Source organism: Leopardus geoffroyi, chromosome B2 (assembly GCF_018350155.1).
Source record: "Leopardus geoffroyi isolate Oge1 chromosome B2, O.geoffroyi_Oge1_pat1.0, whole genome shotgun sequence".
Taxonomy (NCBI): domain Eukaryota; kingdom Metazoa; phylum Chordata; class Mammalia; order Carnivora; family Felidae; genus Leopardus; species Leopardus geoffroyi.
In genome coordinates, this window is record NC_059332.1 from 2,141,594 (window position 1) to 2,167,787 (window position 26,194).

A 26,194-nucleotide genomic window follows, 5' to 3' on the forward strand; every position below is an offset into this window, starting at 1 on the left:
CTTGTTCCCACAACTCCTGGTGCAGCTCCAGCCACTGCTGCTGCTCCGTTTTCGTTCTGTGCGCCATTTAGTCCTCATGGACCTTCCCTTGCTCACGCGGTCTCAAAATAAGTAAATAAACATTAAAAAAAAATCACTGTGCCATAGTGGCACATTTTGGAGCAGCCTGCCCTTGTCCCCTGTGGAACACAGTATGTGCTCAAAAAATATTTGTTGATTATTAAACAAATCAATAATAGGTAAAGTCTTTGGCATCATAGAGTGGTTTGGAACCTGGAGAATGGGAGGTACCCGAGAGCGAGAAGCTTTTGATGAGGCTGTCCAATAAATAGGAATATAATGTGATGCACCCACGTAAAGTTTTCTAGTAACCACAGTAAAAAAAGACTGGTGAAACTAATTTCAGTAATACATTTTATTTAAACCAGTATACCCAAAATATTAACATCTAATAATATAAAAATTAACCAAATATCTTACATTTTCATACTAAAATCTTTGAAAGCTGTATTCCTACTTATTGCACATCTCAATTCAGGTATTATATTTTCATTGAAAATACTTGATCTATACTGAGATTATACAAAATTTAAAATGCTAAAAGTAGATTCACATATCCAAATATACTTTAAATATATCTAAAGGCTTTCCAATAACTGAATTATGTTTTAAAATTTAATTAAAATCAAATAAAATTAAGATTGCAGTTCCTTAGTTGCATAGCATATGCACTTGGTGGCTACTACAGCAGACAGTGAAGATCTCAATCAGAAAGTCTACTCATGATAGGCCAGGGGGTAAAGGAGAGGGTAGCACCACACGTATGCCAGGGAGGGAAGTGTGCATTCTTAAATGCAGTGTAAGCTCTTCACGCAAGTCACACTGGAGGGCAGATTCCTCTGGTCCTCAACACGGAGGTATGGCTTTCTAAAGCAGACTAATTCTTTAGCATGATTGCTGTTTAGATTTTAGGTTCTGCGGGAATCATTTTTTAGGGGTGGGAAAAGGGTCTAGCAATGCTGGTCACATGTACCATCTCTAAGTAGAATCTTACTGTGTCTGATTAAGAACAGTCCTGGAAATCAGATTATTTTCCTACAGATCAGCTGTTCTCAACTGGGGGCAATCTGACCCCTCAAGGGGGCATTTGCTCACCCACCTAAGTTTTTTTTTTGCTTGTCACAAGTAGGGGGTGCTAGTAGCATCCTGTGGGTGGAAGCCAGGGAAAATCCTACAGTGCAGGGGACAGGGTACCACAGGGAACTGTCTTGCTGAAAACGTCACTACAAGCCTCAGAAACCTTGCTCTAGAGAATCTGGGTAAGAAAGACTGAGAACCTTAGTATAAGCAACTCTCCTGTGGGATCAGTAATGGGAGAGCAGCTTGTTTTGTTCAAGTAGTTCAAAGTTTCTAGTTGTGTTTTCATTATTGGACTTTCTGATTATAGATAATTTCATGCTCAGGAAGAGAATGGAGACCTGGTCGATAAATGGTATGCGCTGTGCTCCTACGACTCAATGTACCTTCGTATGGCTTGTATTGTACCACCCAGGTTCAAATGTGACCAATGCCAGTATTAGATTACTCGCCGCTCTCTTGTGCCTATCACCATCTCCTATTTGATATTTGTTCTTTTCCCTACACCCTTGCTTTTTATTCTCTTCCTTCCATCCCTCTCCTGATCTTATTTCTCCCTTTTCACTGATGCCCATCCATTCCTCCTGGAACCCCACCTCCCCTGCACTTGTCCATTTCCTCCCCTCAAAGCTGCTGGCTCCTCAAAGTCCCCAGTTCACCACCACCCCCATCTGTGGCCGAGAGAGCTGCCCCCCCCCCCACCTCCGCTTAGGGGCCTTGGACAATCACAGCTGTTTTGTCAGTTCACAAAAGCTTCAGACTACCATCCTTACCACTTTCAAAAAAAAAACAACAAAACCCATAAACAAAATAAAATACAATCATTCTGTCTCGAAAAAGATGGGAGGAGCAACGCACATGCTTCTGAGGTAACCGAGAACCTGGGCTCCTCTAGATCAGGTGCTGTGCATGGAGGGTAGCGGGTGGCTCCACAGGGACCCAGTGGTTCTGATTAGTGTCTAGCAGATAACTTCTCTTCTGCTAACTTTGGGCTTGAACACAGCTCTTCTTCCAACTGGTTGCACCCTCACCATCTTTCTCTTCAGGCTTCTGCACACTTACTGGGACAATGCGTTTCTTCATGGTACCAGCAACTCAGATCTCCTCTAACCTCCCGCTCCTGTGCCTTACGCCTGGGTTATCCCAGGGTCTGCTGGCCTTTCTTCTCTTGCTGCAGCACTCTAGGCTGTCTCTGGCCCCTTACATTTGTCTCTCCTGGACTCTTATGGTCCCTCTGTCAGGATCAGGTGGTGGACACTGCAGTGGCAATTTGGAATCAACACCAAACCTAGAAAAGGGTAGCATGGTGTCAGTGCTCCAAACTAGTCTTCACTCAGCCTTTAAAGGTATCCAACTCTAAGACTAGGACAATTCTTTGTACTAACAGGTATTCACAGCTATCTGAATAGAATGTTCTAGCATATAGAGGATAAAGGAAAACCAGTCTGTCATGTCTTTACCAATTTTAAGAGCCCTAATCTTGTGGCAGCCAGGATCATCTTTCTTCCCACTGCAGAAGCCTCTCTAAATTCAAGGTCAGGATCTGCCGACAACTCCCGTGCACGTGTCTCAGCAAGACAAAAGGTAAAGGGGGAAGTTTCACTCAGTAAGCATTTAACTTTATTTTCAAAATAAGACATTTTTAATACTAGAGATTTAATGCTTTACTTTTCTCTTAGGACCATTAAAAAATCTTTTGTCTCAAATGCCTAAAATATTGCCCAGATGATTATTATAAAAACAAGTAGGAGTGTGAAGCTTGAGGTTTTAAAATTTTCTACCAAGTATGTTCAAAAGACATAAAAGCCCAGTTTATCTTTATGGAGCTACAAGGAATGGCCTAAGATTCATCTCCCAGTGGGAGTAGAGACCCAAAACTGACTGTGGTGGTTTAACTAGTCGAGCACAATACAAAAGCAAGGATGTCTGACTGTGTCTTCAGGAAGAGATTCGGTCACTGCCTGGTTGTTCTGGTAAGGCTATTCCTAAAACCAGTGGGCATGGCAGTTGAATGGTGGAACTCTGAATGCGCTGGGCCTCTGGCCACAATTTCTGTCATGTCATTAAAATTCTCAAATTAGGGATGTAAAACTGTTGCAAGTACATGAACTGCTAATATATTTCCAAGCCAAAAAGAAAAAAAATGATTATAATTTAGCCTTTTAATTTAGATTAGGTTACTGTATTTACTTTAACAGTCTTCAATCCTCCAATTATAATATACTCTTTCGCTAAGGCTGAAAAGGTGCTATAAAGTTATTACTAAATTACTTTCTTAGGGTGTTTGCATTTTACCTGTTGCTACTGCAGCCTCCTCAGGTATCTCTTTTACTACCTTCCTGAACTCAGAATCACAGGACTTCAAAGCTGGAAGATACCTTACCAGTGATTGATTAGGACAGCAATGTCCTTTAGAACTTTCTGCAGATAAAAATGGTCTATATCTGTGTTGTCCAATCCAGGTGCTACTAGCCACACGTGGCTGTTGAGTACTTAAAATGTCACTAACGAACAGAATTTTCTATTTTATTTCAGTTAATTTAAGTTTATACAGCCATGTGTGGGTGACTGGCTACTATACTGGACAATACAGTTCTAGACCGATCCCTCCCATGTCCTTCAGTTTACAGTGACGGGAGACTCAGGAGTGATTTATCCACATTATAGATCCCTAATACACCATCACCCCCCTCCTTCCCAATAGCTCCTACTTATCACTTAACTGCTTTCCTTTCCACTGGAATGTCTTCCTTAGCCTGCTATCTTTCCTGATGGTTTCCTCTTTTTCAGCAACGGCAAACAAATTCCACAAAATGATTGTACTCCCTACTTTAAGATAAAAATGAGATTAATATTTAAGCCATTCTAGCAGTAGTGGTGGAAAACAAATAGTATTGTTTTAGTTATTAATTTCAAAAGCAGCTTTAACTTAACACAATATATCTGGTAGGTTTCTGCTGTGTCATCTGCATGCTACGGAATGGGAAACGAAGGCAGAGAAAAATGTGAATGTTTAGGGGCACACAAGAGGCTCAGTTGGTTGAGTGTGTGATTCTTGATTTCGGCTCAGGTCGTGATCTCATGGTTCGTGAGTTCGAGTCCTACGTCGGGCTCTGCGCTGACAGCACAGAACCTGCTTGGGAGTCTCTCTCTCTGCCCCTTCACACTTGTGTGCGCCTGCTTGGGATCTCTGTTTCTCTCAAAGTAAATAAATAAACTTAAAAAGAAAGTGAATGTTTGCCCAAAGTTGTACACTGAATGGTCAAGTAACAGGGAGAGCTGAGAAGTAGCATTCGCTGCCTTTCCACCAAGAAAATGGCTATTCTGGGCTGCAAGTCAGCAGTATGTCAACAGACAAGGCTTTCTGAAATAACTCTTAACTCTTCCCAAGAAACTGAACTAATTTAGAAATAAAAGGAAACTTTCTCAGGTAGATTCTCCGGTGCCGGAGAAATGTTTAATGACGACTGAAGCTTTGCCTGCGTTCAGGTTCCTCAGTGTCTAAGGCGGATTCTCTGGGAACTAATGAGGCCTGAGGAGCTAAGAACGGTTCCTTCACCATCTTAGTAGAGCTTATTTGCCGTATGAATTCTCTGATGTCTGATAAGGGCCGAACTCACGCGGAAGGGCCTCCCGCACTCCTCACATTCATAGGGTTTTTCACCCGTGTGGATTCTCTGGTGCTGAATAAGACCCGTGCGCCCACTAAAATCTTTCCCGCATTCTTCACATTTATAAGGTTTCACTCCAGTGTGTACTCTGTGATGTCCGAGGAGATGGGAGCGCTGAATGAAGGCCTTCCCACATTCGTCGCACTTGTAGGGTTTCTCTCCAGTGTGAGTCCTCCTGTGTTTGCTGAGGTCTGAGCTGTGACTGAAACTCTTCCCGCAGTCCTCGCACGTGTAGCGCCTTCTTTCCCTCTGCGGCCACTCCACTCTGCCCTTGCTTTCAGTAGCATCTCTGGGTTCAGGAGGCAGAGGAATGTCTTTGTTAAGTCTGTCATTTACCTTGCCAAGGAACTGTGTGTCCTTGGGCGTATCTTCCTTCTGGGACAACACTTCATTCTTAGTGCTGGTTTCATCACCTGTAACCAAACACAAAGGTGTCCTAATCTAAGTCTGAGAAGGAACACATGAACGCTCTAAATGTGTTATAAAAGTCACATACAATGCACAAACCAGAGATCTGGCACCATCAAATCATACCGACGACATAAGGAAGAAATTAAGAGGCGAGCGGGGAAGCCGGTGGCAGGGTTATTTGGGAAGAGATTAAGAAGAGAGAAGGCAGTGATGTGGATTGAAGGGTCACCTGGCAATCTCATGCACAGGCAGAGCGCTGAGCGGTAAATGAGGACTACGGATATGCTGGGGATAACGAAGACGGCCAGACAGGGGGTCAGAGAACAGACGGGGAGGGAGCTGAGAGTTTGGGAGAAACACGTCAGGGCCTGAAACATAGGTGGTTAAGTGGGAGAAGATAGTGGGATTAGGGATCTGAACTGAATGTAGTGAGTAGGAACCATCAGAGAAAGGAACCGTATTAAGGATAATGATCAGTTAAAAGCAGGTTGAGAGCATGCAGGGCAGGATAAATAGAGGAAGTGACAATGGATGGTCTGGTGTGTGTCCACACTCTCATCTCCAGTGCCAGCCCTGAAACGTGATTTGCATCAAAATCACATGGATGGCTTCTTAAACCAGAATACTAGGCTTCCCACTCAGCTTTGATAAAGCTGGAGTAGAGCTCAAAAATTTGCATTTCTAACAAGTTTCCTGGTGGGAGAGATACTACGGATTCAGGGACCTCATTTTGAGAACCAACGGCCTAGGTATTTTTCAAGGTCCAACTCAAATACTCTCTCCTCCAGGAAGTCTTCCCTAAGTCTCCCAAATTGGCTCTTTTCCCTCTTCCTGATCACTATGTCCTCAACCTCATGCTTTGCATACAATAGCACACAATAGCAAGTACGCAGTAAATATCTGAGTTGAACTTTGCAAGAAAATAGCTGTTTTGATGATTTGGAGGGGGTAGAAAGTGTCACCTATTCAGTCATGCTGTGACTACCATCTCAATGAACCTAGGAATCCTAACAATGCAGCTGTCATTTAGTTAGTCCTCAGGGGCTCACTTGGCCTGAAGGAAGCAGCAGCAACAGCTCCCAGGGCATCTCAGTGCCTGGGTTGGGCTGGAAACTCTGGCTCATGTGGCTCACTGATGCCAAGTCACAAAGCCCACACTTCACTGTCCTCACCGTGTCCCCCTTGCTCCCAATCATCCTCAGAACCAGGCAGCAGACTTTCTCAAAGTTTGGATATTTGCTCGAAGATAATACTGTTTTGGAATGTAAATGCCATGTTATCCTTGGCTAGAAATTACAAGGACTAAATTAGAGCCAGAAGATCAAGATTCCAGTCCTGGAACTGATCAATGTTTAAATTCTGGCAGGTGATAACTATTTTGGTTTCCTTCTCACCTCTGTGCCTTCTTTACCCATTGTTTGATCAGATGAGGGAAGATAGGATAAAGCATTTGTAAAAGTATAACGTGTGACAGAAGTATTGCTAGGTTAGCAGGGTAAGAGTGATCAAGCAAATCATGGAAATCAGAGACACCTCCTACCATGAAAAGAAGTGTTCTGAAACATCAACATTAGCCTCAACAGCTTCTTTACATATAGCTGTCACCAGGGGCTGGCTTTCCTGGGGCTTACTGATGAATATTAACAACAACAACAACAAAAGACACAGAGTTTGCCCTAAATGGTCAGTTCACCATCTTCAGTGTAATCTACCAGTCCTCAGGATAGGTCTCTCCCCCACGGCTTTGGGAGAAATCTGGAGAAAAATCTCATCAAGACTTCAAAAGGTTTTTTTGTTGTTTTTTTTTAATACAAGGTCAGCTTTTTTTGGTCAGCAACTGAAATTATAATCCTCTCCCTTAGATCTGCAACTGAACAATATAAAGAATATCGTATGGACATTGTCAAATGTGAGCTTTTTCATCTCATGGACCTCAGTCTACTTCGTGGTCAGCTGGAATTCAGGGTCTTGTTTATGTATCTCTTCTCAGTGCTAGTGTCGGGCTAATAGGATTCCAAGAGACCTTTTTTCAGAATGGACAAAATGAAAAACACTGGGTTCTGACATCTTCTGCCAGGACTTTCCTTCCAATGTTATTTTGGCACGTGTAATACCCAGAGTCCCTATCAGTTACAATTTGAGAGTCACCCAGCCCTGCTGGTCACTGAGAGGAGATGTCCACCAAGCTCATTTGATCACCATGCGTACAGCTTGCTTGACAGTCTGGGGAGAAAGAACAAGGTTAAATGCTGAGTGAAACTGGGACAAACTGTCATTTCCTGCCAATGGAGAGTCAGTGCTGTAAGTTAATAGCATGCCCAGTACTTCAAAATGAAATACTTTAAAAATGTGTTACAAAGAGGGGCACCTGGGTGGCTCAGTCGGTTAAGTGTCCCACTTCAGCTCAGGTCACGATCTCACAGTTCATGGGTTCGAGCCCTGCATGGGGCTCTGTGCTGACAGCTTGGAGCCTGGAGCCTGCTTTGGATTCTGTGTCTCCCTCTCTGTCGACCCCTCTCCTGCTCACGCTGTTTCTCTCAAAAATAAATAAACATTAAAAAAAAGTCTGTTTAACAATAAATTATTTTTAAAAGATAGTGGCTTTTGGGTATGTTATTGTGATGACCTTTAACAACCATTCTGGACCAGCAGGCAGGAGGCCCAGCGTCTGACTATAATCTCAGCTCTGCCTATAACTCTGGAGACTCAGACAAGTCACAACCACTGTGGTGTATTTCTTCACCAGTAAAATGAGGATTTGGACCAGATGTTACATGCTTTTAATAAAGTTGAAAGACATGTCTTAAAATGTATTATGATTTCTGCAGGGTTTTTTTTGTTTTGTTTTGGTGGGTTTTGTTAGTTTTTTGCTTCTCAGTTTTGGGAAGTGTGGTGGTGGGGACACAGATAAAATTGTACATGGCCCTTGGTGCTGTATCTTAGAAAAAAAAGTCCTACTTACACTGTTCAGTGCAGACAAACAGGATTCTGTAAGAATTCTCAGACCTCATAGAATAGCTAGATTTCATAAAGCACCTTTCAGTAGATTATACTAAGGGAAGACAATTTCTATTTTCCCTTGACAAGTTATTTTGATAGTAGCATGTATGTAAGCCTCTACAATTTTAGGTTTAGGAACTGTATTTTTCTGAATTTATAACACGTAGAGTGAAAGTAGTCCAGAGATATCATTAAAAAAACAAAGGCTGACCATCTAGAACTTAAAGTTTTGCAGACTATCCATCATAAGCAACAATTCTGTGTTCTATACTGAGAATTTAGCATGTTGACATGTTAAAATATTCTCGTGACCTATCTGTTAAATTTGTTTTGAAGATTTTAAAAAATGTTTTTTAATTTATTTTGAGAGAGAGGGAGGGAGGGAGAAAGGAGTGGGGGAGGGGCAGAGAGAGAAGGAGAGAATCCCAAGCAGGCTCCTTGCTGTCCGTGCAGAGCCCAACGCGGGGCTCAACCTCACCCTGAGATCCTGACCTGAGCTGAAGCTGGATGCTTAACTGACTGAGCCACCCAGGCACACCAGTTTTTTTTTTTTTCCCCCCCTAATTTATTTACTTATTTAGGGGGAGAGAGAGAGGGAATCCCAAGCATGATCCATGCTGTCAGCTCAGAGCCTGACTCGGGCCTCGATCCCACGAACTATGAAAGCATGACCTGACATGAAATCCAGAGTCAGGAGCTTAACCCACAGAGCCGCCCAGGTGACCTCTCACCAGTTCGTAACTTGTGTCTCGGCACTGGCTACAGCTGAAGATGCCACCCTCTTCTGTGTCTCTCACTTCTCTGACAGTCCTGATCTGTCTCCTTTACAGAATCCTCTTCTTCCACCCCAAATTCACATGGTGGCATGCCTCAAAAATGGTGCCTCTCTTCTCTTCACTTGGTACATTCTTCTTGGTCAATGTCACCTACAGCCATGTCTTCTATCATCTACTCAGGGGCAATTCCCAAATCTCTTTCCTCCTCCCACATCTTCCTCCTGTATCTAGAATCATATGTTAAATTGTGCTGCCTACAGAATTGTATTTGGATGTTTCAGAGACAGCAAACTCGTATGTATAAAAACCGAGCCTACTCTAAATCTTCACACATAGATACATCCACCTTCTGATTTTTCGCTCACTCGCTGACACCATTATCTGCCAGCTGCCCAAGTCGTAAACTTTGGTTTTATTATAACAGTCCCCCACCACCAATATCCAGTCAGATATGTTCACTAATAAATGAATAATATGGATCTCTTGAATTTCCTCTTTCCTCTCTCCAGCCTTAGTCTACCACGCTGTATATCTGAAAGTGGTCTCCCCTCACCCTGCCCTGTGTTTATATCTTTTCTCCTTACTATAGTTGTGCGCTCATTCACTTACAGGCTTTGGAAAATAGAGAAGAATATGTCACTTGTGATTTCATTAGCTTCAAATAATCTTTGACTACATTTGGAGATATCATTCCAATATTTTCCTTTGTAACTTTAAAAAAAAGTAGAATCACTGATAGTGATTTTTAAAAACTCAAATCTGGGGCGCCTGGGTGGCTCAGTTGGTTAAGCATCCGACTTCAGCTCAGGTCATGATCTCAGGGTTTGTGAGTCTGAGCCCCGCGTCAGGCTCTGTGCTGATAGCTTGGAGCCTGGAGCCTGCCTCGGATTCTCTGTCTCCTCTCTCTGCCCCTCCCCAACTGGTGCTCTATGTCTCTCAAAAAATAAATACATGTAAAAAAAATTAAAAATAAATAAATAAATAAAAACTCAAATCTGTGTCACCCACTCCTCTATTTAATGTAACAGACCTCCATCTCTGAGAGGATGAAGTTCTGTTCCTCAGCATGGTATCCAGGAACTTTCACCATTGGCCTTGCATTTCTCCCTTCTACAAAATTCTCATCAAAATCAAAAACACCTCACAGCAACTGTTGTTCTTAGAATGCTGCTTCCCCACCCCCCACACTGTTCTCTCTGCCTGGGATGCTTCCCTTCCCACCCATGTGACCATCTCAGCTCAAGCAAACCCACTCTGATACTCCTGCAGGCCAACCACAGGGACAGCTGTCCTGTTTTGGGCAGGTTATAGCATAATTGCTCACTTCTCTGTTTCTTGAAGAGGAGTCTCACCCTTGTATTCCTAACATCTAGCATGGCCCCTGGCATATCGCAGCTGCTCAACAACGTTTATAAAAGAAGAATGAACAGAAGAGGAAGTCTCGGTCTCACCTTCAAAGCTAACCAACATCCAACACTACACTCGAAAGCACTAAGAGACTCTTTTAAGTTATACATAATTGAATGCCATCTTTCCAGGTATCAGCTAGAAAGATCTTCACTTAAAATCATTTTTCAGATTAGACAAATCACCTGGCAGGGAGCCTAGAGAATGAGAAAACCATACTGGTAAAATTTATAGCAGCAAGAATGAATCCATAACAGACTGGAGTATAAATACTGCCCCAGGTGGGAAGAGCCTCTTGAGAAAGGACAGAGAGCATTGGGAAAAAAAAAAAAAAAAAACCTCCAGTGTTTGGACAAAACTGGGACTTAAAGTTTGTTTACTTTTGGGTGCCAGGGAGGCTCAGTTGGTTGAGCGTCTCTCTTTTTTTTTTTAATTTTAATTTTTTTTTTTAACGTTTATTTATTTTAGACACAGAGAGAGACAGAGCATGAACGGGGGGGAGGGTCAGAGAGAGAGGGAGACACAGAATCAGAAGCAGGCTCCAGGTTCTGAGCTGTCAGCACAGAGCCCAATGTGGGGCTTGAACTCACGGACCAGGAGATCATGACCTGAGCCGAAGTCGGACGCTCAACCGACTGAGCCACCCAGGCACCCCGAGCGTCTGACTCTTGATTTCAGCTCAGGTCATGATCTCCCGGTCCCTGGGTCTGAGCCTCACATCGGGCTCCATGCTGACAGTGCAGATCCTGCTTGGGATTCTGTCTCCTTCTCTCTCTGCTCCTCCCCCACTTGCTCAATGCTCCCTCTCTCAAAATGAATAAATAAACTTAAAAAAAAAAAGTAATTAAGGGACACCTGGGTGGCTCAGTCGGTTGAGCGTCCGACTTCGGCTCAGGTCATGATCTTGCGGTCCATGAGTTCGAGCCCCGCGTAGGGCTCTGTGCTGACGGCTCGGAGCCTGGAGCCTGCCTTGAATTCTGTGTCTGCCTCTCTCTCAGCCCCTCCCCCACTCATGCTCTGTCTCTGTCAAAAATAAATAAAAACATTAAAAATAAACATAGGAGGAAGAGATGCCAATAGTACACATGCACACAGAAAAGGCCATGTAAAGACACAGCAAGTCTGTGAGTCAAGGAGGGAGGCCTCACCAGAAACCAGGCCTGCTGACACCTTGATCTTGGACTTCCAGAACGGTGAGAAAATAAATTTCTGTGTGTAAGTCACACAAAAATGGTGGTATTCTGTTTCAGGAGCCCTACTAGACTAATACAGAGTGTCATACAAATTCTCCTGCTCAAAATGTAAATTTAAGAGAATTCAGAACTAGAATAACAACAGATATTTAACATAATATTTATTATTAAAGCGTTTGTTTATTTTAAGAGAGAGAGAGAGAGCGTGAGCGAGCATGAGCAGGGGACAGGGGCAGAGAGAGAGAATCCCAAACAGGCTCTGAGCCCTGAGCAGTGCTTGATCCCATGAACTATGAGATCATGACCTGAGCTAAAATCAAGAGTTGGACGCTTAACTGACCTAGGCACCCAGGTGCCCCAGAAATGTAAGGCGTTATTAACTTGAATGAGTATTTAAATTCCATCCCCCATCCACTGGGCCAAGTAGCAGCTTTTAAGTCTAATGAGAAAGTAAATTTTCATAATTCTTTCCACGATAAGGCAACACTAGGAAGGGAGGTAAAATCTTCAGAGTGAGGTGGAGGATAAACAGGAAAACTCGAAAAGGAGAAGATCAGAGTGAGAAAGTTCCTGTCCAACACAAGGAACCACATCTTCCCTCACACAAAGTTTTGCTCCTTACCATTCCTCTGGGGATCCCCAGATTCCTGCTCCTCGTGGATCTTCTCGGGATGGAGCCCGACAGTCAGTGACTCATGGGGCCTTCCCAAGGGGGCCAACTTGTCCAAGAGCGTGTCCTGTCTTTCTGAATTGGCTGGGACCTGGAGACAATGAAACATTGACTGGGCTGGTAAAAGGCAGATTTTGTGAAAGAACTTAAAGACCTTTAGAGAAAAGATCAAAAGAAGCATTTGCCAGGGACAGGAACACACAAGGGAAAAATTCTCATTCAATTGCAAATGGCAACAAATGACTAATCTCTGTACTTCAGGCCACTGGAGGGTGAAATTCTCACAAGGACCCGCAGAAGTGCATGATCACAATCTTGGGATTTGGAAAGAATCTTAAAAATCATCCAGCCCAACCTCCACCGAACAGGGGCACTTCTCTAACTCCTTTGTCCAATATGATAGCCACAAGCACAACATGCTTACTGAACACTTGAAATGTAGTTAGCAGGAACTGAGATATGCAAAGGGTAAAATACACAATGAATTTTGAAAGTAATACAAAAAAGAATGTAAAATAGCTCATTTTTTATAGTACCTACATGATTACTTTGGGATAAGTATATATATTATTAAACATAAGATTACATATATATAGGGGCGCCTGGGTGGCGCAGTCGGTTGGGCGTCCGACTTCAGCCAGGTCACGATCTCGCGGTCCGTGAGTTCGAGCCCCGCGTCGGGCTCTGGGCTGATGGCTCAGAGCCTGGAGCCTGTTTCCGATTCTGTGTCTCCCTCTCTCTCTGCCCCTCCCCCGTTCATGCTCTCTCTCTGTCCCAAAAATAAATAAATGTTGAAAAAAAAAAAAGATTACATATATAAGTGTATATATATATGTGTATGTGTGTATATATACACACACACATATATATATATACACGGTTTTTTAGTATTTATTTTTGAGAAAGAGACAGAGTGTGAGCCGGGGAGGGGGCAGAGAGACGGAGACAGAATCTGAAGCAGGCTCCGATGCTCTAAAATCACCAACCAGGTTATTATGACCTGAGCCAAAGTCGGATGCTTAACTGAATGAGCCACCCGGCGTCCCGCTTTGGGTTAAATACATTTAATTTCACTTGGTTTCATTTTTTAAAATGTAACTACTAGAAAACTTTACACATGTGGCTCACAGTATAATTCTCTTGGACAGTGCTGTTCTGTAACATTCTTGACATCTACTTGAACCCCCCTTAACTATTTTCCTATGAAAAGAGAGGGTTTTCTCATTAAAAAAAAAAAAAAAATTTATTACCAGGGAGGCCATTTCTTAATAGTTAGCTGTGAATTTTGGAGACTTCTTTACCTCTGATACCTATTTGCCTTTCAAACTGATTTGGAATCCGTCCCCAGCGTCTTTACTGAACTACACTTGAGTTATTCGACATCGGCAGCCAGGTCCCTCCCTAAGCCTTGTTCTCCTCTAGGATAACATATGCAATACCTTCAGGTGTCCTTTCCCATGCCTTTTCTGCTTTGGCTCGGTGCATACACCCTCATCTCTCACAGCCTGGGCACTGTCCCCTTCCCACCTGCTTCTGAGGCTCATCCAGCTCTCTCTCCAGGTCCTCCAGCACGCTCACCGCCTCCTCCCCAGTGTTTGGATGGTGCGCCTGCACCCACTGCTGCAGGTCCCTGGGAAGAATGCTCAGGAACTGCTCCAGCACCAGCAGGTCTAAAATCTGCTCCTTGGTGTGGCACTCCGGCCTCAGCCACCGGCGGCACAGCTCCCACAGCCGGGTGAGAGCCTCCCTGGGCCCGGGTGCATCCCGATAGCAGAGCCTCCTGAAGTGCTGCCGGAACACTTCCCTCTTGCGGGGGCTGTAGTTTTGTGGGCCGGGGTCCCGTCCCCGGTAACGCTCTTCCGCCTTCACTACCCCAGGTCCTCTTTGTCCCTCGGGTTCCAGGGCTGCGGCCATTCTGGGCTGTGCTGGAGGATAATCGTCTCTGGGGCGGATTCAAGGCCGGTCTCTGGGAAGCTTGTTTCGGAGAGAAAGTTGGAGGCGGAGAAACGACGGAAGGTGCAGCGAGCGCAAAGCCACGCTACCCCGGGCGGCCGGCGCCCTCGAAGGCTGCGCGGACGCGCACCGAGCGGGGCTGTCCTCTCTCCGGGGCTCTGGGGCAGCGGACGCTGCTTACGCAGCCCGGAGCCACAGGTGCTCACCTGCACGAAGGTCGCGCTGCTCACCGGGTTGCGTACAGGTTACCCGGGAGCACGCACGGCGGCTGCACAAGCCGCCGCGAAACACACGCCGCTCGGGGCTCCGCGGCTGTGGGGACCCGCCCGGCCCCGGCCCCTTCCCCGCACAGGACCCAGGAGCCAGGGCGGACTCACCTCGCCCGCGCACACGCACAAGGACCACCGCCGCGATCTCCCGGGGGCCCGGAACAAAGGCTGGAACCCGGCCGGCCAATGGCGTCGGCCACGGGCACTTCCGGCCGCTCTAGGCAGCCGTGCCTCTGTGGCGGCGGCCGCACCTCCCTGCCCGCTTTCCGGGGAGGACCTGGCGGACCAGCGGGCCCTGGGAGGGGCCCGCGGCGCGTCCTGCCAGTGCTTTTTAGGTTCACTTATTAAATACGTGGTATGAAAAAACAATGCATTCACATCGTTCAGTATTTAAGAAGAGTGTTCTCCAGCATTTAGTTTGACAGTGTTTTTCGGGACACGCGCACGGGTGGGTAGACGCTTCCGGCCGGTGCACGTTCCCCTCGCTTGTCTCCTACCAACTAATACTGGAGATTGTTCATAAAGGGCTTCCTGCAGCCTCCGGCTTGCTTTTTTCTTTTCCTTTCCTTTCCTTTCCTTTCCTTTCCTTTCCTTTCCTTTCCTTTCCTTTCCTTTCCTTTCCTTTCTTTTCTTTTTTCTTTTCTTTTCTTTTCCTCCTCTATTTAAGCAATTGCATGGTACTCAATTGGTCGTATGTGCCGTCGTTTATTAATAATTACCCCGTTGATAGTCATGTAGGTTGTTTCCAATCTTTTCTTTTACAAACGCTGCTGCAATAAGTTACTGTAAACATACTTATGTCTCATGTGTAAGGTTATTTCCATAGTATATATTCCTAGAAGTAGAATTAGTGGAGTATAGAGGAAGGGTATTCGTACTTTTGTAACTGGTAACATTACCAGTCATGAAACCTACCAAAGATGTTCTGGTTTACCTATATTTGGCCATATAACCTTGTAAAATATTTCGATGTTTGCTAATCTCTTGGGTTAGAAATGCATCGTTGTTGGTTTTTTTTTCCCCCCTCTTTCCCTTTCTTATACAAACCCTGATTATTCACCTACTATGCCTGGCACTGTTCTGGAAGCTGTCACTATAACAGAAGATAATGCCCTTGCCTTCACGGATTTTATAATTTAGTGTGTGTGTGCTTGTACATATGAGGTAGGGAGGCAGGCAATAAAAAAAATGAGAAAAACGTGTAATGTATTAGATGGTGGATGTTACTGCCAAGGAGAAAATAAAGGAAATAGGAAGTTTGGAGGGAGAAACAAGTAATGCAGTTTTTTTTTTTTAATTTTTTTTTCAACGTTTTATTTAGTTTTGGGACAGAGAGAGACAGAGCATGAACGGGGGAGGGGCAGAGAGAGAGGGAGACACAGAGTCGGAAACAGGCTCCAGGCTCTGAGCCATCAGCCCAGAGCCCGACGCGGGGCTCGAACTCACGGACCGCGAGATCGTGACCTGGCTGAAGTCGGACGCTTAACCGACTGCGCCACCCAGGCGCCCCAGTAATGCAGTTTTAAGTCGGGTGGACATGGAGGACCTCCCTAGTACATTGGCATTTAAGCAAAGATTGAGGGAGATGGGTGAGTGTGTCATCAGGGTAAATCTGTTTCAGGGAGAGGATAGCAAATGCTCAGGCTGGAGTGGAGTGTGTTTGAAATATTCTAGGCACAGGGAGGAGGCTTATGTGTCCAAAACAAAGGGAAGAAAAGGGTGTTGGGAGTAGAGAGAGGGAGAGAAATGAGGGTCTTGGTTGAGTTCAAGGATCTTGCTTTTTACTCTTGGGAAGCCATTCAGAATTTCTGAGAAGAGGAGTAACATGTTCAGATACAGTTACTGAAAAGACTACCGTGTTAAAAATAAACTTGTAAGTGAAGGGGATTGGACGAGGGCAGAAGCAGGGATATCCGTTCAAAAGCTATTACTACCTTGGAGTGGGGATGGTTCTGAGCATGGCATAAAACCCTAAAGACATATAACTGAAAACTCATAAAGGAAAAGACGAATGTAACTGGCGATGTTAAAATTTGCAATTTCAAATGAAGAAAATAAAAACTAAGCCAGAGTAACATATGCCAGCCATCTAAAAGACACAGGATTGATTCTCCTAAAACACACAGACCTCTTACACACACACACACACACACACACACACACACACACAGAAAAATATCAACAAGCCAATAGAAAAATTGGCAAACTTAAGTAGACATTTATAGAACACAAATATTAATAGACAATAATATGAAAAGGAGCTCAAGTTCACAAAGAATTTAAATTAAAACAATAACAAACTTTTCTTAAATTGTTCAAATTACTAAAGACAGAAAGATTAGTCATATTCAGTATTGGAAAGTATGTGAAAATATAGGCATTCTTACTTTGTATATTTTTGGAAAGCAAGACTTTTTAAAATTACTACGTCCATACCTCCTGATGCAGCAACTGAGTTTCTTGGAATTATTCATGTAGAAATATTTACACAAATGTTCAAATATACACTAAGAAACATTGTTTATTTGAAGTGGGAAACCCAAATGTCCACATTTGGGAATTTAAATTTTTATATGCCCAATCTTTTTAAAGGCTAAAAACTCAAAGATACCAAAGGCATATTGAGTAAAAAAAGTAAGTTACAAAACAGTATATAATACTATTTTTACAGAATAATTGTGTTCTCAGTGATTATCACTTCAGGTAAACTTACAGGGAACCTGATTTTATACATTATATATTTCTGTAAAACGTAACTTTTTTATTAAAAAATTTTTTAAATTATATTTTATTAAACATTTTTTTAATGTTTATTTATTTTTGAGAGAATGAGAGAGAGCATGAGCAAGGGAGGGGCAGAGAGAGAGGGAGACACAGAATCCGAAGCAGGGTCCAGGCTCTGAGCTGTCAGCACAGGACTCGAATTCATGAACTGGGAGATCATGACCTGAGCTGAAGTCAGAGGCTTAACTGACTGAGCCACCTTGGTGCCCCAAAATGTAACATTTTAACAAAAGATTTTATTTTTAAGTAATCTCTACACCCAACATGGGGCTTGAACTCATGACCCTGAGATCAAGAGTTGTAGCTCCACCAACAAAGCCAGGCAGGCATCCCTATAAACTGTAACTTTCTACACAAACTTACTACTGCTGGCATAACCAGGAAAGAATTATTTTAAAACATCACTCGTTCTTCACAACCTACAACTTTCCTGTTTGGGGAATGTCACCGATATCCCTTTTATGAAATTCTTTGGCTGGCAGGTCATCTGGTAAAAGGGTGTAATTCCTTTAAGATGAAGAACAGAGCCAATTTCCCTTTGCTTTGAAGGCAGATACAAGTGATGAAATACACTAGGGTGGGACATTTAGGAGATGCAGAAATGAGCAAATTCAAACTACAGAGGAAGCTCCACTATCCCCTGCTGCCCCCTTCAGTGAGTTTCTCCCTCCTTATCTAATGTATCAAATTCTCTCACTGGGTTCCAAACACAAACCCTGCTTCAGGTCCTGAACTTTTTTTTTTTTTAAACTTCTGTCTTCCAAATTTACCACCGCACCTCCCCCGTCCCCCGAAAAAAAAAAAAAAAAAAACACCTCACAAAAACACTAGTAGACGGTTTTTTAAAAAATATTTTATTTATTATTTAATTAAATGGTTTTATTTAGTTTTGAGAGAAACAGAAAGCGAGCAGGGAGGGGCAGGGAGACAGGATCTGAAGCTGGCTCTGAGCTGACGGGAGAGAGCCCAATGCAGGGCTCGAACCCACGTACGGTGAGATCATGACCTGAGACAAAGTTGGATGCTTAACAACTGAGCCACCCAGGTGCCCCACAAGTACACTATTTCAAAATAACAGTATCTTATGGGTGTATATTTTCACTTGTTTTCATTATTTAAAAAGGGAGAAAATAAATGAACAAAATGATGTGGTAAAGAAAATTCTTGAGACATCTGCACAAACAGGTGGTTTTATTATAGCAGGGAGACTGGACCTGTGGGCAGGTAGAGCCACCCGGGGATTGTGAAGACAGATTGATGATCTACTTGGGAGTTCCGGGAGGTAAAGACAAAGGAAGTTTCCAAAGGGATTTTCATATGTTAAAGAAGACTCAAAGGATCCAGCAGGTCAAGTTTTTCCCTCTAGTGAGAGGCATTAACATTGAAACAGTAGGGAGTTCCTGGAGAAATGTTACACCCCGCCTGCCTCAAGTATTTGTCAATGGCTGCAGGCTATAAGGAAATTTAATTTTATCTACATTTCCTTTTTGCCTTTGTTCCTCACATCACTGAGCATTCAAGGAATTAGAAAAAGAAGCCCCCAAGTAAAAGTTTAGAAAAATAAAAAGAATTAGAAAATAGAAAAAGTGACATTAATAGATTCAAAAATGAACTATTTGTAAGCAAGCCCATTAAAAACAAAAAACCTATAGTAAATCCAATTGAGAGAAAAAATTTAAAAATTGTAAATGACAAATAGCAGATGAAGAAGAAAGTATGCTATCAAAATTTTAAAAATCTTAATGATGGGGATTTTCTGGGAAAGAACCTTTAGTTCCAAAATTTATTCAAGAAGAAAAATCAGGGTGCCTGGGTAGCTGCTAGTTAAGCATCCGACTCTTTTCGACTCAGGTCATGATCTCACAGTTCTTGAGTTCAAGCCCTGAATCAGGCTCTGTGCTGACAGTGTGGAGCCTGCTTGGCATTCTCAGTCTCTCTCTGCCCCTCCCCCACTCATGTGCACGGCTCTCTCTCTCTCTCTCAAAATAAATAAACTTAAAAAAAAAAAAAGTAGTGTTAAAATCTAGGAGCACCTTGTTGGCTCAGTCAGTGGAGCATATGACTCTTGATCTCAGTGATGCAGTTTTGAGCCCCACGGTGGGTGTAGGGATTACTTAAAAAAAAAAAAAAAAAAGTAGAAAAACCTAAATAAACCAATCCTAAAGGAAATAATTGAAAAAGCTACCAAAGAATCATCTCCAGAAAGGCTCAATTCTGTAATATTTTAATTTTTAAAAAGTATTTACCACATGTGTATGATGAATTCTAATGTTTTCACCTGGAATATACAGAGTAGAAAGGTGAGAATCACTCCCTTTTCATGACCTAAATACACTGTTGATATTGTTATTTCCAATTTTTAATATTTTAAGACTGTTTTACATATTATGTTTTGAAAATACTTGTATAGGCTGTTTAACATTTAAACATAATAAAAACTTTTCATTTTATTATAAGCCCTTCGTAAGAATAAATCATGTCTACATACTGTTTAAGATAATAAATCGTACCTTACAGAAGAGTTGGGATGCTGACATGAGATACAAGATGCTGGACACAACTGGTGTTCCAACAAATAACAGCCATGATTGTCACAGTTTGCAAAGGACTTTTCATTTTGCCACATCATTTATTTAGTATAAAACGGATACTGCTATCTCACAACGCACTTTTTCCTTTTCAGGAGGAATGGGCAAATCACCCGCTTCCCAGAGAGGCCAAGAATGTCTTCCTTCTCCTGGGGAGAGTCCTTCTGCTTGGCTGGCTTTGCTAAGAAGCCGTAGAACATGGCTTTTCCATAGGACACAGGTGTCCTGTGTCCCGTCACCCAGAGGCCCACACAGGGCCCGGGTCGCGGTACAAACCGCAGTGAGCTGAGATTGGGTACGGGTCTTTCATTATCAGGGATTTGACCTCCAAGGCATAGAAATGAAGGGTGGATTAATACTGAGGGCTTCAGGGGCGCCTGTGTGGCGCAGTCGGTTAAGCGTCCGACTTCAGCCAGGTCACGATCTCGCGGTCCGTGAGTTCGAGCCCCGCGTCGGGCTCTGGGCTGATGGCTCAGAGCCTGGAGCCTGCTTCCGATTCTGTGTCTCCCTCTCTCTCTGCCCCTCCCCCGTTCATGCTCTGTCTCTCTCTGTCCCAAAAATAAATAAACGTTGAAAAAAAAAAATTAAAAAAAAAAAAAAATACTGAGGGCTTCAGCCTCCAGGTCTTCCACGTTTTCCCTGCCTTTGCTTCCACTTGTTTGCGGTTGGTTTTTCTCGTGTCTCTGACCTTTCTCTTTCCCTGTTCATCCCTGACCCTCCCTTATTCGTAGCTTTTTCTTCCCACTCTCCCATTTGGGCCTCATTCCACGGCCTTGCCGCCCCTGTGGCTTCGGATCTTGAGCTTCTCTCCCTCAGCTGCACCTCTGCTTTGGGCCCTGAGCCTGTTCACTCCAACGTTAGTGTTGACTCCCATCAGCATGCTGTTTTCATCTCACAGGAAGAACTAGTCTCCACAGGTCTGGCTAGAAGCCATCACAGTTGACTTTCCATAAGTACCTGTGGCTTATTTCTAAGGAAAATTTTACCGTGGCTTTCCTCCACCTTCAGGTGCTCAAGTATACATTTTTAAATTTATTTATTTAAGGAGGCTTCATGCCCAGCGCAGTGCCCAAGAAGGGGCTTGAACTCCCTACCCTGAGATCAAGACCTGAGCGGAGATCAGGAGTCAGATGTCTAACTGACTAAGCCACCCAGGTGCTCCTGAAATCTTTTATAGTAAATCTTCAAGCTTTTGTTAGCAGAAAGCCTTTTCTTCAGAGAAAATCTTCTTGGGGGCCAGCGCCTAAAGCTAAAGTGCAGTGTTTTGGTGGCAAGGTGGTCCTGAGAAGCCCGGAGAGCAGGGCAGGGCTCACACAGGTAGGGGGAGCAGGGGGTGGTCAGGGAGCACAGGTCGCTGTGTGATAGTGGACTGTGTCCATCCGCAGTGGGTGATAATCTGCTCCAGTCAACTCCTGCCTCGTGGGAAGGTGGCATCTAGTATTGCCACATCATGTGTTTTTGTAAGAGAATCTGGAAAGTCAGATTCGATGTGAAATCTCCAGATTTTTAAAAGGTGAAATAATTTCACGTTATCACAAAACATACTATGTGGGAAAAACGCACATGCAGGCCACATACAGAGCCCTGGCCTGTTTGACATCTCTGGTGGAAGATATGAAAGGTCACCGGATGTGTGTGATCAACCCTCCTGCTCCATCCCATGGAACCTTCCTACCCACCCAAACGTTTATCCCAAATTACAAAGTGGTTTTTGTATTTATGTTTTTAGTGTAGACAACCGATAGGCTGAGGTCTTTTATCAAGCTAACCAAAAATTCAGGATTTTTAAAAATGTAAATCAAGTAACTCTAAACTCACACTTCAGACAAGATCATCACTCCAACTCCAAAGAAAATAGGGAGGAAAGGAGGCAGGGGAGGGAATAGCAGCATCTCCACCATCCTGGGGACATATCTAACGGATTATAGAGATCTCCTGAGCCCCTGCTTCGAGGAGGAAAGTCTGAGGATGTGGAACGAGCCCCTCCAAGGTCCCAGGTCATCAGACGACATGCTTGTTTGGCAAGCTGTCAGGTGATTGCCTCTTTCAGCCTCCAGAAGTATTTTCAAATGACAGCGGAAACCGCAATGGCGATCACAGAATTCCCTACTTCTCCATCACGGAGACGTCCCTATCTGACGTTCTGCAGGAAAGTGCGGATGGATAATTCTGCACCATTGCTGACATCACCAGGGCTTCTCTACAATGTGGATTCGCTGATGTACCAGGAGGTGCGAGCTCCGCCGGAAAGCTTTCCCGCACACGTCACACTCATAGGGCTTCTCCCCAGTGTGGATCCTTCGATGTCCCAGAAGATGGGAGCTATAACTGAACGCCTTCCCGCACACGTCACACTCATAGGGCCTCTCTCCACTGTGGATTCGCTGGTGCCCAACCAGGGCTGAGCTGTGACTGAAGGCCTTTCCACACTCATCACATTCATAGGGCTTCTCCCCACTGTGGATCCTGTGGTGATGGAAGAGGCCTGAGCTCTGGCTGAAGCTTTTCCCACACTCGCTGCACTGGTACGGCTTCTCCCCAGTGTGCACGCGCTGGTGCTGAATCAGGTGCGAGCTCAGACAGAAAGCCTTTCCACAGACGTGACACTGGTAGGGCTTCTCTCCCGTGTGGGTCCTCTGGTGCCGAACGAGGCCGGAGCTGTAGTGAAAGGCTTTCCCACACTCACCGCACTGGAAAGGTTTTTCTCCAGTGTGGGTCCTTTGATGCTGAACAAGGTGTGAACTGTAATAAAAGGCTTTTCCACACTCATCACACTGATACGGTTTTAATCGGTTATGTATTCTCTGATGGTCAATAAGTTGGGAACTCTGGATGAAGGTTTTGCCGCACACGTTACATGAATAGGGTCTGTCTCCAGTGTGGATTCTCTTATGTCTAATGAGGCTTGAGTTTTGAGTGAATCTTCTCCCACACTCGTCACACTTATATCTTCTCTCGGTTGAAGAATTTCTCTGATATCTCTTTGTCTGTCTTTCATGTTCTTGGGTTTCTTCACAATGAGGGACTTTTCCATTGATTTGACCGGGTGACTTCTTTGGAGACTCTGTATCTATGGTAAGCTCCTGCTTTTGAATCGATTCTCCTTTCTCAATTCCGATTACGTCATCTGAAACAAAAGGAGATATTTCGAACATCACTGAAACATACAGGAAGTAAAATTAAACACATCTACTACAAGTACACAGCTTCACTATACCAACACAATTGTTCCACACCATGTGAGGAAGACAGTGGGGGAAGGCAAAGGAAGAGGGACCAGCAGTGGCTGCACTGGCCACGCATGGCTTGTGCAGACGGAGATGGTCAGTGGGGCGTAAGTCAACAGGACAGGATCTGAGAGGACGGTGGGTTCCGAGGGAAGGCCAAAGTGGGGTCGAGATGGACGAAGGCACAGGGCTGTGAGAGGAGGAAAGCTGCCAGGGGGCCGGTGCTGATGTGGAGCTGAGAAGCAGCTCCATGCAGGGGGCCCTGAAGGCCCCTGGAGTACTGAAAAATGAGGGGTCAGAGCACAGAAAAGTATCCTATTTCCAAATACGCAGAACAAGCATGTCCGGACATATGGGGCACAATAGGATATTACCATGTGGGGACAGACAGAAACTGATGTGGCCCCAAAGACATGACTACTCTTCTTGCAAAGAAAAACCTGGGAGTCTGCCCTGATGAACATGGATGCAAAAATCCTCAAAAGATATTAGCCAACCGGATCCAACAATACATTAAAAAAAAGTATTCGCCATGACCAAGCGGGATTTATACCTGGGATGCAGGGCTGGTTCAATATCCTCAAAACAATTAACGTGACTCGTCACATCAATAAAAGAAATGACAAGAACCATATGATCCTCTCAATACATGCAGAGAAAGCATTTGACAAAACACAGCATCCTTTCTGGATAAAAACCCTCAAGAAAGTAGGGATAGAAGGATCATACCTCGAGATCATAAAAGCCATATATGAAGGACCCAATGTTAATATCATCCAAATGGGGAAAAACTGAGAGCTCTCCCCTAAGGTCAGGAACAAAACAGGGATGTCCACTCTCGCCACTGTTATTCAACATAGTATTGGGAGTCTTCGCCTCTGCAATCAGACAACACAAAGAAATAAAACACATCCAAATCGGCCAGGAGGAGGTCAAACTTTCACTCTTCGCAGATGACATGATACTCTATATGGAAAACCCAAAAGATTCCACCAAAAAACTGCAAGAACTGATTCATGAATTCAGCAAAGTTGCAGAATATAAAATCAATGCACAGAAATCAGTTGCATTCCTATACATCGACAATGAAGTAACAGAAAGAGAAATCAAGGAATCGATCCCATTTACATTTGCACCAAAAACCATAAAATACCTAAGAATAAATCTAACCAAAGAGGTGAAAAATCTATACACTGAAAACTAGAGAAAGCTGATGAAAGAAATTGAAGAAGACACAAGGAAATGGAAAAAGATTCCATGCTCCTGGATAGGAAGAACAAATATTGTTAAAATGTCGACACTACCCAAAGCAATCTACATATTCAACGCGATCCCTATCAAAGTAACACCAGCATTCTTCACAGAGCTAGAACAAATAATCCTAAAATTTGTATGGAACCAGAAAAGACCCCGAATAGCCAAAGCGATCTTGAAAAATAAAACCAAAGCAGGAAGCATCATAATCCCAGACTTCAAGTTCTACTACAAAGCTGTAATCATCAAGACAGGATGGTACTGGCACAAGAACAGACCCTCAGATCAATGCAACAGAATAGAGAACCCAGAAATGGACCCACAAACGTATGGCCAACTAATCTTTGACAAAGCAGGAAAGAGTATCCAATGGAATAAAGACAGTCTCTTCAGCAAGTGGTGCTGGGAAAACTGGACGATGACATGCAGAAGAATGAACCTGGACCACTTTCTTACCCCAGACACAAAAATAAACTCAAAGTGGATGAAAGACCTCAATGGAAGACAGGAAGCCATCAAAATCCTCGAGGAGAAAGCAGGCAAAAACCTCTTGGATCTTGGCCACATTAAATTCTTACTCAACATGTCTCCAGAGGCAAGAGAAACAAAAGCAAAAATGAACTATTGGGACCTCATCAAAATAAAAACCTTCTGCACAGCGAAGGAAACAATCAGCAAAACTAAAAGGCAACCGACAGAATGGGAGAAGATATTTGCAAATGACATACCAGATAAAGAGTTAGTATACAAAATCTATAAAGAGCTCATCAAACTCAACACCCAAAAAGCAAATAATCCAGTGAAGAAAAGGGCAAAAGACACGAATACACGCTTCTCCAAAGAAGACATCCAGATGGCCAACCGACACATGAAAAAATGCTCAACATCACTCATCATCAGGGAACTACAAATCAAAACCACAAGGAGATACCACCTTACACCCGTCAGAATGGCTAACATTAACAAATCAGGCAACAACAGATGTTGGCGAGGATGTGGAGAAAGAATATCTTTTGCACTGTTGATCGGATTGCAAACTGGTGCAGCCACTCTGGAAAACAGTATAGAGGTTACTCAAAATATTTAAAATAGAACTACCCTAAGACCCAGCAATTGCACTACTAGGTATTTATCCAAGGGATACAGGTGTGCTGTTTCGAAGGGACACACGCATTCCAATGTTTACAGCAGCACTATCAACAATAGCCAAAGTATGGAAAGAGCCCAAATGTCCTTCGATGGATGAATGGATAAAGAAAATGTGGTATGTATATACAATGGAGTATTACTCGGCAATCAAAAAGAATGAAATCTTGCCATTTGCGACTACATGGACGGAACTGGAGGGTATTATGCTAAGTGAAATGAGTCAGTCAGAGAAAGACAAAAAAATCATATGACTTCACTCATATGAGGACTTTAAGAGACAAATCAGATGAACATAAGGGAAGGGAAATAAAAATAATATAAAAACAGGGAGGGGGACAAAACAAAAGAGACTCATAAATATGGAGAACAAACTGAGGGTTCCTGGAGGGTTGTGGGAGGGGGGATGGGCTAAATGGGTAAGGGGCATTAAGGAACCTACTGAAATCATTGCTTCACTTATACTAACTAATTTGGGTGTAAATTTAAAAAAAATAAAAAATGAAGTTAAATTAAAAAAAAACAAAACAAAAAGAAAACCCAAAAACCTGGGAGTCTGTCAATCCTGAAGCTCCGCTCTGTGGGTCATTTGAGACGCCCCAGGTGAATAGTCACCAACACAGAGAAGGGTCTTTTAACAGACCTAGACTCTCCCACCATCCTGACCCAGGGAAGGCATGCTCCCATAACTGCCCTGCCTGTGTCTCC

General features: G+C 43.7%; 1 protein-coding gene across 5 annotated transcripts in view; it reads right to left on the reverse strand.

Annotated features, from left to right (window-relative positions):
- Nucleotides 1–2,722: 2,722 nt before the first annotated feature.
- Nucleotides 2,723–26,194, reverse strand: part of ZSCAN16 (zinc finger and SCAN domain containing 16) — a 46,475-nt gene continuing 23,003 nt past the window's right edge. The window contains exons 1-4 of one of the 5 annotated variants that reach the window (XM_045500463.1): nucleotides 14,596–14,684; nucleotides 13,793–14,424; nucleotides 12,218–12,356; nucleotides 2,723–5,221 (exon numbers count right to left, since the gene is read on the reverse strand). In XM_045500463.1, the coding sequence (XP_045356419.1) occupies nucleotides 4,701–5,221; nucleotides 12,218–12,356; nucleotides 13,793–14,179 (1,047 nt within the window). In that variant the 5' untranslated portion in view covers nucleotides 14,180–14,424; nucleotides 14,596–14,684 and the 3' untranslated portion in view covers nucleotides 2,723–4,700. Of the gene's footprint in view, nucleotides 5,222–6,427; nucleotides 7,443–8,995; nucleotides 9,223–12,217; nucleotides 12,357–13,792; nucleotides 14,703–21,564; nucleotides 22,987–26,194 lie in introns of those variants that run through there. The other 4 variants (XM_045500464.1, XM_045500465.1, XM_045500466.1 and 1 more) reach the window with 4 other exon arrangements.